This window comes from Limtongia smithiae, assembly GCF_038497785.1.
Source record: "Limtongia smithiae strain NRRL Y-17922 unplaced genomic scaffold V1518scaffold_2, whole genome shotgun sequence".
In the NCBI taxonomy this organism is placed as follows: domain Eukaryota; kingdom Fungi; phylum Ascomycota; class Lipomycetes; order Lipomycetales; family Lipomycetaceae; genus Limtongia; species Limtongia smithiae.
The window spans coordinates 263,175-275,269 of record NW_027117623.1 but is presented as its reverse complement, the minus strand read 5'-3'; the positions used below and the strand labels follow the sequence as shown (position 1 = coordinate 275,269).

General features: G+C 54.0%; 6 protein-coding genes across 6 annotated transcripts; 3 read left to right on the top strand and 3 right to left on the bottom strand.

The window, feature by feature from the left end:
* Window positions 1–4: 4 nt before the first annotated feature.
* Window positions 5–1,027, top strand: V1518DRAFT_151471 (ER protein Pkr1-domain-containing protein). Its single transcript, XM_066900782.1, has one exon. It carries the CDS (start codon window positions 258–260, stop codon window positions 606–608), a length of 351 nt encoding a protein of 116 aa, XP_066761113.1. The 5' UTR covers window positions 5–257; the 3' UTR covers window positions 609–1,027.
* Window positions 994–4,298, bottom strand: V1518DRAFT_370835 (muts domain V-domain-containing protein; the record flags this gene model as incomplete). Its single annotated transcript, XM_066901336.1, has 7 exons — window positions 994–1,681; window positions 1,734–1,981; window positions 2,030–2,119; window positions 2,173–2,425; window positions 2,475–2,994; window positions 3,043–4,072; window positions 4,128–4,298. 7 exons carry the CDS (start codon window positions 4,296–4,298, stop codon window positions 994–996), a joined length of 3,000 nt encoding a protein of 999 aa, XP_066761112.1.
* A 1,167-nt stretch (window positions 4,299–5,465) lies between these two features.
* V1518DRAFT_411512 (uncharacterized protein) lies at window positions 5,466–8,760 on the top strand. The gene has a single exon (XM_066902869.1). The coding sequence runs from the start codon at window positions 5,579–5,581 to the stop codon at window positions 8,606–8,608; it is 3,030 nt and encodes a 1,009-aa protein (XP_066761111.1). The 5' UTR covers window positions 5,466–5,578; the 3' UTR covers window positions 8,609–8,760.
* Window positions 8,640–9,538, bottom strand: V1518DRAFT_411511 (MED7 protein-domain-containing protein). Its single transcript, XM_066902868.1, has one exon. It carries the CDS (start codon window positions 9,506–9,508, stop codon window positions 8,780–8,782), a length of 729 nt encoding a protein of 242 aa, XP_066761110.1. The 5' UTR covers window positions 9,509–9,538; the 3' UTR covers window positions 8,640–8,779.
* Window positions 9,539–9,688: 150 nt separating this feature from the next.
* Window positions 9,689–10,997, top strand: V1518DRAFT_411510 (phosphatidic acid phosphatase type 2/haloperoxidase). The gene has a single exon (XM_066902867.1). It carries the CDS (start codon window positions 9,743–9,745, stop codon window positions 10,634–10,636), a length of 894 nt encoding a protein of 297 aa, XP_066761109.1. The 5' UTR covers window positions 9,689–9,742; the 3' UTR covers window positions 10,637–10,997.
* Window positions 10,968–12,078, bottom strand: V1518DRAFT_411509 (uncharacterized protein). Its single transcript, XM_066902866.1, has one exon. The coding sequence runs from the start codon at window positions 11,994–11,996 to the stop codon at window positions 11,025–11,027; it is 972 nt and encodes a 323-aa protein (XP_066761108.1). The 5' UTR covers window positions 11,997–12,078; the 3' UTR covers window positions 10,968–11,024.
* Window positions 12,079–12,095: the final 17 nt, after the last annotated feature.

Sequence of the window (12,095 nt, the reverse complement as noted above, 5' to 3'; positions counted from 1 at the left end):
GAGGTGGGGCGCTAGGGTGTCTAGTAATATTAGAGAGGCTGGGAGGAATCTTCGAGGTTCGCGATAAATCCAAGGGTCCTAGCCGCCTTGGGAGCTATATCTATATCAGTTTCTCCTTCATCCATCTCCTCCATCAGCACCATCAGCATCGCCGCGCAAGTCTTCGGCCACGCTCCCTAGCTCACGCGGCTTCATAGGATTGCTCAATCGCAGGTTTACCAGCACGTCACGAAGCGAGAACACCCGCAACCTTCATAATGTCTGAATTCATTAAGGACCTCTGGGACTCAATCTTCACGCCAGGCACGACGCCGACGCTCGTGAAAGCGACGCACTACTCCTTCATCGCGCTGACGGTGACACTTCTCGTGCTGTGTTTTACCACCTTCAATAAGCACTTCTTCTTCATGACGGCGATTGACCTCGGTTTGTGGGCCGGCATTACGTGGTTCATCGGCGAACTTGAGCAGATGAAGGCGGAGTTGGCCGCGAAGAAAGCGGCAGAGGAGGAGGCGAAGGAGGGCGAAGAGGATATTGAGGAAGAGGGGGAAGAAAGCGAGGAGAAGCCCGCTGAGCCGAAGACAGAGACAGAGAAGAAGGAGGAGTAATTTATGATGACCGACACGCGAGCAAAATCTCTATAGACTGGACTGGAACGGTACGACAAGAATATCGGGTAACCGGAGTTACACAGGAACGCAGAGGCGAGATGATGTGTACGTTAGAAGGCGAGTAGAACGACATAGAAGCGCAGAAAAATTGACGTGGCTCGTCACTACTCAGAACGACTATTATTTACTTCAAAAGTAGTCAAGCATATTAATTCTGTTAGTCATTTATGCTTCATTTCATGATTGCTCTGTACTTATGAATTAGTTTTGTTTCTCTTGCTAATTCTAAGTACATGCTAGTATATTCATCAAGCTACTATCGAGGAGACAGATGCTGCAATATCGTCTAGCAAGCCAACCATGCTACGGAGCATAAGAACAGCTACTGTACATGGGCATAAACGGCCGCATCCGATGTATGTCCACTCTCTACCTTCTCATGCAGTGCGGATGGAGTTGAAAAACTCCTCGCGGCTCCGATGGATGCACCGTCAACCACCCTCCCAACCGACTCCTCAAGCGCACTCAATGCCTTCTCAGCAACTTCGAGTGCCGCCTGCGGCACCCCCGCCAGGCGCGCAACATGAAGACCGTGCGACCGATGATTCACTCCGCGGCGCAGCTTGTGGGCAAAGTAAATCCCACCAGTCTCCGGATCCTGTGCGATATCAGTGCAATAACATGCCGCATGGTCAAGACCAATAAGCATGTCTGCAAGATCATGGAAATGGGTCGCAAACAGCGTACGGCTTTTGTTGATGTGGTAGAGATGATGCAGCACGCCGTACGCGATCGCAAAGCCCTCAATAGGCGTCGTGCCCCGACCGATCTCGTCCATGACCACAAACGAACTTGATGTCGCCTGCTTGAGAATGTTTGCGGTTTCGAGCATCTCGACCATGAACGTTGATTCATCACGGTACAAATTGTCCGCTGAGCCAACGCGGCTAAAGATCTGGTCGACGATTCCGAGCTCAGCAAAGTCAGCAGGAACAAAGCAGCCCACCTGGGCTAGAATGTTGATAAGAGCATTCTGGCGCAGGAACGTGCTCTTGCCGCCCATATTTGGACTATCGCACATGTCAGTAATATGTACCGTGAACAACCGTCACCTAGGCATACCCTGTAATCAACCACAACCGTTCATTCTCGTTCAAAAAACAATCATTCGGCACAAATGACAGTCCGCGTTTGGCAAGGCCGTGCTCGACAGTCGGGTGCCGACCTGCGACTATATGGTGCGATATACCGTTGTGCATAATTGGTCGTACAAGTTGACGTTCGCGCGCGAGCGTACTGAACGAGCAGGCGACATCAAGCTCGTCAAGAACACGGGCGTTCTTGCGAATCGGGGACATGTGCGCGACGACCTGGAATCGTCAGCCAGTGATCAATTAGAAACGAAACACGCATAATACCTTCTCACGGATGTCGTTGAAAATTTTCTTCTCTTCTAACCGGATCAGCATCCTACAAGTGTCTATACCGTTTCCGATCTCCGCCCATTTCTACCTTATCATCAGCATCTTGCATCGTTCCACAAGTCGCAAACAATGCTCACGCTCAAATGATACCACCGCGTGTTCTTGCGCGCGACAAGACAACGCGCCTCGGTATTGCCGTACTCTGTCTCGGTGTTTTCGAACTTTACAATATCCTTGCCCGAGGCGTGCACATAAAATCCCATGCCAGGAGCCCATCGAAGATCGATGGAGTTCGCCTCAAGCTGTTCTTTCAAGTCTTGTTCCATGAAATCGCGTTCTTTGATCGATTTTTCAAGCGTTCTGTGCAGTTTGCTAAGAGAACGGGAGGCACTGAAGACAAGTTAATCATGAGATTGAAGCTAAGGAAAGTTGTACATACTTCCGCTTCATAATTTCGATGGTATCAATAGGCGCGCCCTTGCGTGTTTGCTGTTTCGATTTCGGGGATTGTGGCCGTAGCTCAATGTCCTTTAATCCTATCGATCGCTCCATAGCAGCCAGAGCATCGGCCTGCCGTTGCTCCTCTTTGGAAAGATGTCGAATTACCATCTCTTGGTCAAACGTTTTCAAGATAAGTTCTTCGAGATTCGTCAGATCGACGAGGCGGTCTAGAATGATCTGAAGAGTAGATATAGTTTGTGGAGACCTTTCGCCGGAGTTGTCGGAAATGTAATCTTCAAACACCTGGCGAATTTTAGAGGTATTCTGAATGGATTGCAGAAGAGCAATCATGTCCTCTGCGGTACCGCGATTCAGTGCAAGTTTTTGCACTATTCTGTGGGAGTCGTGAGTGCGCTTGAGGTAGAGGATGACCATCTGATGTAGATTATTGTCGTTCAAGAAAGTTTCGACAAGATTTTGTCGTTGAACAATGGTGGGAATCGACGTCACCGGCGATGCTGAATGCGTGTTAGCATGTTCTTTCGAAGCAAGCAGGGGTGACATACAAAGCCAATCAGAAAGCAGTCTTGTTCCGGATTTAGTAACTGTTCGCTTGATTGTACTGAGCAAACTCCCGCTAGTCAGCTGCTCTCTGAGCGTCTTTTTTATCTCCAATGCGCGCATCGTGTTGACATCAATGAGCATATTGTCGACTGGGATGCGTCGAACTGGTAGCTGAACTTTGATTGTGGACTGCGGAAGTTTTTCGGTGACGTAGTCGAGGAGAACCGCGCAAGCAGACAACTCGTCTTGATTGAGCTTTTCAACGTCGGACTTTCTGACGTTCTCCTCCTCAAATAGGGCTTGGCGAGATTTGACAAAATTGGTGCGCATATTCTGCAGCTCATCGTCGGTCAAATCATGAAGTGCGACTGTGGCGGTAGCAGTCTCGAAATTGCCATATGATATGAAATATTGCTGGTCTTCTATCGACCGGTAGATGTCTTGAGTAGACCCAGATTTGTATTTTTTGTCAAGAAGGATTTCGCTGGGTGAAATGCGTGCAATGTCGCTCGCGAGAGTAGCATGAGAACTAGTTTGAGTGGAGAAGTCTCCGGTCGAAAAGTCGAGCCACGCGAGTGCGATGTGGAATCGCTCGGCATCAACATTGATCTGCCCATCGGACTCGAGCTCGAGTTCGGGATAAGGTCGGAGATGTACGGACAAAAGGTAATTGTTTTCTGTCGGATTCAGGAACTTCTCGTCTATGAGAGTGCCGGGAGTGATGATACGGCACACCTTGCGTACAAACATGTTTGCGCTCTTTTTGTCGCTCTTGGAGTACCCGTCATCAAAATCTGCAAGCCGGCTCCTGGATTTCGCCGCTCTTTTCAAAACTTCGGGTTTCGCATGGACATTTGGGAATTCCTCACTGATAGCGACGTACTTGTGAAGTTCTTGCACGAGGACTTTGAGGTAGCGGTCGAGATGCATGAAAGGAAAGCCTGCCATTGAGATGGGACCATGAATTGTTTTCTTTTTGGCGAGTCGTAAATTCAATAATGGCGCGTACTCGTCGGCTTGGTGAAAGTAGAGCTAGACATGCATATTAACAATGACACTGTACAGAATCATGTATACTGCTGCCCACCTCGTAAAACGAACCCACACGAGTTAGTAAAACACAATTGGGTAGTCGTTCCATGTTCTCCATCGCCTCTTGTAGCACAGTGGGATACGTCCTATCGGTCGCGTCCGCGTCCGCAGCGGCTGCGAGCTGGTCGATATCCGCGTCGCCGGACACGCCAGCGTAGCCTTGCATAAGATCGCCATATTGATCATCCTCCTTTCTCGCCTTGGGTTTAGCACTAGCCCGAGACGCTCGTTTTCGTGGTGGGGGAGGCAGCGTCGACTCGTCGTCGGCGATCTTGACGGCCGCTGTGGTGAAAGTGCGCGTGACAACAATGATCGACCCTGAAGGGGACATTCGCGACGGCTCGCGCGCCAATGCAACGCACGAAGGCGCAGCGGACTTGCGATTGGCAGCTGAGTGAATTCGCGACACGGGGCTCGAAAAATATAATCGGTATGAGGAGGCGGTGGCGGGGAAGGAGATCGTGCTGGTGGAGATGGTCAACCTCCGCGTGCGTCGCGCGAACATGCGACAGATGCACGCGTACACGTACGCCGACGGTCTGCGGGACGACGATGAGAGCATTGCGCGTCGCGAGAACCAGTGGCGTGCGTTGGACTACCTATCCGAAGGTGGGTAACATGGGAGAATCGAGGTGGTGCGGAAACAGTATGGCACACAAAGCGCGTAAAAATGTCCGCGGAGATGACTTGTCGCGATATTCTCAAGGGTTGCGGCAACGTTGGGCTAGCCCGTATAAGTGGCTTTAAAGGAGTCTAGCTTAAGACGAACAAGCATTTCGCCAGCGGTATATAACAATGCGTGTATCTGCTTGGTGAAGTAAAATTATAGAAGTACAGAGCGGCAGCGTCCCGCGAGCATGTCGCCGTCCTTGCTGCTGTTCACGTTGCTGAGCAATAATCGCTGACACTGACGACGGCGGCACGGGAGAGCCGGCAGCCGAGAGCCGGCACGCAGAGCGCGTAGTAGCCGCAGCAGACAGCGGTCGCAAGCTCGAGCAGCAGGACCGCCTAGAGCCGAGGAGGACCTGTTGCGGACGGCGTTTAGAGCGACGCGTGTGGACGCGTTTTCTTTGTTGTTTGTGGCCGCTGAGCGGAAGGTTAGCTCGTGACAGGCGCGCACGCGTCTGGCGCGAACTGCGCGCTGATGTTTGTGTCCCCTATCCACTCCGCTATCACCTTCACCACCCTCCTCGACTTCGCCCGAACTAGCCCGTACACTCAATTCATCGTCGCCGAGCTGGCTTCTCTCGCCGCTCTGCCGAGGCTGCTGCGCTGAACCGCTCTCCCAGCAGCCATGGGACCAGCTTCCTGCAATGTACGTCATTACTTTTTATGTTTAGGCCCCTCCTTCCCTGGCCCTCCACCACGCGCGACCCGCTGCTGACACGCCACGTCCTCCAACAGGACTCCACTCAGGGCGGCTCTGGCTCTGAGCGCGAGCGGCGCATGGCAGGTGCCATAGTGGACATGTACGCCCACGGCGCGGGCATCCGCGGTAGCGTCGACAGTAGCATAATTGCCGCCGACGAAATCTGGCTCGACAACACCAGCGACATCGACCCCGAATATGACGTGAATAACGACGATGAAGACGACGACGACGATTCGGAATTTCTGGATTTCAGTAGCAGCGTCGAAAGTCTGGCCGCAGATTCGCCGCCAACCACTGCTTATCACTCCACCCGTTCTCTCGCCAGTCGCCGGCTGTCGCTCGTGCCGCCGCTGTCCCCAGACCTGGGCGCCGACGATGGCCAACCTCCGGCTTCCGTGGTCGCACGAGAGCGCAGCAATATCCAGGCACTCAAGCGACTCAGTTTTCATGCCGGCACGACTGACCCTGATATGTTACCGCTGCTTACCACTGCCGGTGCCGGCGTGAATCCAGGTGTGGGTCCGCCGTCTCAGAATCCCTTAGGAAGCTCGGAGTTGACGGCAGCGTCGACGCCGTCGCCACTTGGGACTGACTCCTCGCTGCTATGGGTGCCTGCGCACATGCATCCTGCACTGGCGCCCACCGAATGGCTTACGTTCGTGCGCGAGCGTGTCGCGGAGATACAGAGACGAGCAATTAGCCGAAGTAGTAGTGGTAGTGATAGTGACGGCGACTTGGACAGTAACAACGTATCATTGCCGCCAGCTGGTTCCCCTGCCGATGGTCGCGTTGTGCGGCGAAAGTCGAATCTTTCACGCGAGATTGACACTACGCTGGACTGCGAGCCGTTGGGATTCGAAGATGGCGCAGATTATTTGCAACAAGACCGATCTAAGACACAAGCGCCGGAAGTGACGGTTTCAGATCTCAGATTGCTGGAGTCATATGCACTTGAGGTGCTCCACGGCGAACATGAAGAGGAGGCACAGGATGGTGAACCGGCGCCGGTGCCTGTGCAAATGCAGGGTTTAAGCTTACGGCGGTCGTCACATGCATTGGGGCGAAGGAGTCGAGGCAGTTCAGACTCGACGGTCTCTGAGAAGCGACAAAACTTTGTGTCACAACACTCCCTGGAGCCCAGAATGCCTGTGACGCTATCAGACCCAGGTCCGCAGTTATCACACCGAGGCAGTGTGACGATCAAGAACGGAGCGCTGCAGCTGAGTTTAGATGACCACGACGATTTTGCATCTTTGAAATTTGGCGACTGGGAGACTAGTGACGAGGACAACGAGAGCGATGAGTCTGCTCAAGAGGAGAGCATACCATGTGAAGCGGAAACCGCTCCGTCTGATGCATCAACAGCCAAGATTTGCACACCTCCTGAGCCTGCAAAGCCTTTGCCAGACGAAGCGACGAGTAATCACCGTGCTGGATCTATTGTCGTGAAGGAGAACATGTTGTCACCGAAAGCCAACAGTGTTTTGCCATTGGATACACCGCAGGGACTGCCGCATATGCGATCGCTTCAAGATTTGAGCAACAGCAGTACTGACCTGCCAACGGCCGACATGGAGTACAAGCCATCATCACAGCAGCAGGAAACGAAGCAACCTTCCCTCACAGAGAGGCCTCTACTGACCGGACCGACATTGAAAGATCGCGGGCGAAGCCTGACGGCGGGCTTGGGCCGCATATTCTCCTCGGACAAGAAGGAAACAAACAGCATGCAGAAGGGGTTTGACGTAGTACGACAAGGGTCAATGAGGATGATTAACAAATTGACTGTGCCTGCACGGACGAGCAGCTTACCACCAGATTTTGGCTCACTTAAGCGAAGCGAAACGCCACGACGAAGAGTGAATACGAACGACACTGTGGAATCCGCCGTGCCGCACACCGCAGGACAGGAAGCTGAGTATGACGTTCTACCCGTTCTCACCTCTGCGGCTATACCGGCGCAAGCCCAGATAGCCGCACCAACACCCGTACCAGAATCCGCAACCGCGACTGGGACGAAGGAACTTGGATCGTCGAAACTGTCCAATTTATTTGTGAAGAAGATGGGAAGCATGGCCAAGCTTACGCCGAGCAAGTCAAGCAGCAACGGGAAAAAGAAAAAATCCCGGGGGAGCGCGTCTTCGTCATCATCATCATCATCTACCAAAGCAAAAACCTCAATGGATCAGCGACCTGAAGTGGCGTCGGGCTGGTCTTCTCAGTCTCCGACCAGCACACTATCGCCACCGCCGTCTCCATCATATCCGCCTCCCCCTCCACCTTCATCCTCGCCGCCATCTGCAGGGGCACCTGCGACCGTTGTTCCTCCTTCCGGGCAGAAGCAGAAGAGAGCAGCCTCGACAGTAATGAAACGGAAGTCACCACCACAGCCACAACAGCCACCGCAGGTGCCTCCACCACCTGGCCCGCGCATGATGGTCCAAGATTACTACACACGTTTCCCGATGCATGTTGAGCGTGCCATATACCAGCTATCGCACTTCAAGCTCGCAAATCCCCGTCGGCCACTGTACCAGCAAGTGTTACTCAGCAACTTCATGTACAGCTATTTGGAGTTGATCAACCTGGACAGCATATATAGCATGCAGCAACAGCAGCGGCAACAGGAGTATCAGCAGAGGCGATATGCGCCGGTGCAGAAGCAGCAACAGGAGATCGTGCAGCAGGCACAGGCTCCGCAGCAGCAACTGCAGTATTACCCGCAAACCGGACGACAAGAAGAGATTACATACTACTCGACGGAGGAGTTGCGAAACGAAATGGACGAATACTGGCAAGACACAGAAACGGAACATGATGAAGATAACGAGAGTGATGGGAAAGAAAATCATGAGTACGGTGGGGAGGATATGGAGGACAGCAAGGAGCGATACTGGACGCAGGAGACGTATTTCGAGACGATATCGCGGCACCAGCAGGACCAGGAGGCCGAGAGGAAGCTTCAAACAGCGCAAGAGGCGCAGCTGTGCAGCAGTGAGCCGATGACGAGTCAGCAAGGAAGCTATGGTTATAAAACGCCGATGGCGACAACGCCGATGGCGGAGCGAGGTCATGTACCTGCGGTTGCATACTTGCGAGGATAGTTCATTTGGATACCTGGATTGGAAAATGTTTTGCGGTAGCATGGCGCATATAATCGTCGGTTTGGTATATAGTATAGTATTGAGAGTACATAGATCTTACGATGGGTTGGTGTTATGTATGCTAGATGTATATATGCAGACTATGTTATGGGCAGCAATGAAGTGGACGGGCTATCGAGAAAGTAGCTGGTTCCAGACCAGCATGTCGCGCTCCATGTTGGTCAGCTGTTGCGACGCGGCGGCCGCTGCAGTATCTTCAGTGGCAGTAGCTGTAGGAGGAAGAGGAGCAGTAGCAGTTAGGGCAACATCAGCAGCAGTAGTGGCGCCCTCCACCTCGCCAGCGAGGTTCGACAGCACCTCCTCCATATGTAAACACGCGTCGCGCGCGGCGCGAGTGTGGGCACGCTTTCTTTCAAGCTGGTCCTCCATGAGCATGATGAGCGACTCGCGCACCTGGTGCGGTCTGTACTCGTTGAGGAGGTGGTGCATGTTGATGAGAATGACGCGGAGGTCCTGGACGCGGTCGGGGAACTGCTCCGGCGTGATGCCCATGAGCGCGACGAGCTCGAGATACTTGAGGAGGAGAGACCGGAAAAGGCGGGAGAGGGCTGCCACGCGATCTGCAGGGGACACGGCGGAAGAGGAAGCAGAAGGAGCAGGGGGACCGAGGAGATCGGGGATGCCCTGCTGGGCGAGGGAAGGGAGCGCGTCGCGGAGTCGCCAAACGTGGCCTAGGGAGCGATATAGCGCAGCAGGGGCGGGGGGCGGCGGTGGCGCGAGAGCGGCCGCCGCGGCGTCGCCGGCAAAGAGACGATATCGCGCAGGCGGGAGCGGGAACGCGGACGCGAGCAGCGCATTCGGTGGGTCCATTCCTGGGGTGGTTGGCGTATCACGAAGCATGAAGCGCGACGTGCTGGTGTAGAGGACATCGAGTCACGGGAGCACGTGCGCGGTCGCGGGCCAATCAGCAGCGAGGGGGCGGTGCGCGTGGCGGTGCGCTATCGGTACCGGGTAAGCGTGGCGCGTGCAGGCCGTGCTTAAGAGCGGCTGCGGCCCGCGCCGTTCTTTGTCTCGCCAGCGCTCCACCTTCGCCATCGCCGCCGTCGCCGCCTGCACCAGATAGCTCACGACACGATGGCCTTCGTCCACTCCGTCGCCGACGCACTCGATCGCCATGCACCCACGCTGCACCGCCACTATGCGCTGGACTGGGCCTTCGTCTGGTTTCTACTTGGCGGCTTTCTTGTCCTCACGAAGATGACCCCGTTCTACTCGATGTTCACGCTGGACGAGCCCAGCATCCAGCACCCCTATGCTACCACCGAACGCGTCACTTCTATCAACGGTGTCATTTACACAACCACCATTGGCGTCGGTATCGTCGTTATCTTCACTCCCTTTCTGCATCGCAAGAACCGCGAGTGGCTCCATGTGGTCAACGTATCGCTGCTGTCGCTTTTCCTGTCTGTAATCCTCACTGAGTTCGTCACTGAGATGTTCAAGAACATGATCGGCCGCCAGCGCCCCGACTTTATTGCCCGGTGTCTACCAGCCCCCGGCACACCGCTGCACGAGCTTGTCGGCGTCGAAGTCTGCACCAATCCTAACACCCAAGTCCTCAACGATGGTTTCCGTTCGACTCCATCTGGCCACTCTTCCAACGCTTTCGCCGGCTTCGGCTGGCTATCCGCCTGGATTGCCGGTCAGCTTCGTGTCTTCCGCCCCGGCACTGAGCTCTACCGCACCTTCCTCGCGGTCTTGCCTCTCTTAGGCGCCGTTCTGATTGGATTGTCCCGCGTTGAGGACTACCGTCATCACATCACCGATATCCTGTTCGGGGGCATTCTCGGCTCCCTCATCGCTTGGTATTCATATCGCAAGTACTTCCCGCACCTTGGCAAGAACAACTGCAATCAGCCCTTCCCTGCTCCGGCTTTCAATTCCGGAGCCTCTTCAATCGCCGTCGAGAGCGATTATTATGACTCCCTTGATGAGATGGAGGCGGCTAAGGGTGCGTACTCAGATTAGACAGCTTGACTGGGGCATCTCACGACCATCTACTATTGCATATGTCGCATTATGATTTTCTTTTCTTTACATTAATTTTTTGTTTTCATCATCAGGGGCGCGGCTTGGATGTTGCTGTGTGGTTTTATTGTTTGGGTGTTTTAATAAATCAATATCATGTCGGATATACTGTGCCTGGAGGAGTTCGACTCTCTGCGAACACTTCAGCGGCACTACTGAATGGCACTATTCACTTGGCGTGGATATGTCAAGGCGTTTGCAGAGTAACGGTGCTATTTATAACCATATCTGCGAGCGCTGGCGAACTCGCAGGACTGGTTTATTGTGTAAATTCGGAATATACAAGATTTTATTACGTGACATCTGACTATTGGCTATTATATACAAACTACGCAGAGATCTTAACGTTCGTCCCCACAAACGGCTTGGGGTCGATAAACAGCTTGGTGGTGTACTTATTATATGGATCCTCCTGCCTTAAGCCAAATTCATGATGCGTGTGTGTGTCGTGCGCATAGTACGCACGCACTTCCCGTAGAGTGCGCGCCATATTGAGCACGTAGTCCGGGATGCGTCGGCCAGTAAGCTGCGAGATGCGCTTCAGGATCGCGAACCGCATGGCGATATCGTTTAGCGCGAACGTGTCAATGTCCGTAATAGAGGAAACAGCAGCAGAGGTAGAGAATGATTTAACGATCGCTTCATATGGGTCCGCAGTCGCGACTTCTTGCGCTGATGGCCAAGTTATGGCAATCTTGCCGCGGTGGTCCGCGAGCACGATCTGCATTATCCGCGACACTACAGCGGCGTCGTGCACTTCTGTTCGTCGCTTCCACGGAGTGACCTTCAGTATCTCCTCTGGTGTAATCTCTTCTCGCTCCACTGGCTGGCGCAGGCCAATCTCGATAATCGTGCCCTCTGGGAAATCCTTCTCTGTGACACCAGGAACTTGTCCCGTGACAAGCGGTCGCACCCGTGACACGCGGTGGTATAATTCCGAGAGCTTGACGGCGTCATATTCTGACGGCGACGACGACACTGCTGTAACTGGTGGCACGGCGTGCGCCGTTTCTGCATCCGACGGCGTCGCGAGTGACATTTCTTCCTGCTCGACCTCGTCCAGATCTGTCACCTTTTTCCGCGCTCCGCCAGATTCCTCTGGTTTTTTGATCGCGCGGTTGAGAAGCGGAATACGCCGCACGAAGTCCATGTAGTCCTCCGCGCGTGGCGATGCACGGTATCCGCGAACTGTGATTGTGGTTCCGCTGCAGCGTGTGGAACTGGCGGTCACACGCCGACTGGCTGTTGCCGTCCGCGCACAAAGCAACGCGCGAGCGGGGACAACCTGCACGGCAGCCATTGCTCGTAGAGAAGTGGGGATGGTGGTGGAGACGGGTTGGAAGGGGTTGGTGAAGCAGTTCTCGCGACGTCGAAGCAGTTGCTGAAGCTATCAAAATTT

Bases quoted from the DNA above. Each gene is read 5' to 3' on its own strand.
- V1518DRAFT_411509 (XM_066902866.1), bottom strand. From the start codon at position 11,996: ATGGCTGCCGTGCAGGTTGTCCCCGCTCGCGCGTTGCTTTGTGCGCGG.
- V1518DRAFT_411512 (XM_066902869.1), top strand. From the start codon at position 5,579: ATGGCAGGTGCCATAGTGGACATGTACGCCCACGGCGCGGGCATCCGC.
- V1518DRAFT_411511 (XM_066902868.1), bottom strand. From the start codon at position 9,508: ATGCTTCGTGATACGCCAACCACCCCAGGAATGGACCCACCGAATGCG.
- V1518DRAFT_411510 (XM_066902867.1), top strand. From the start codon at position 9,743: ATGGCCTTCGTCCACTCCGTCGCCGACGCACTCGATCGCCATGCACCC.
- V1518DRAFT_151471 (XM_066900782.1), top strand. From the start codon at position 258: ATGTCTGAATTCATTAAGGACCTCTGGGACTCAATCTTCACGCCAGGC.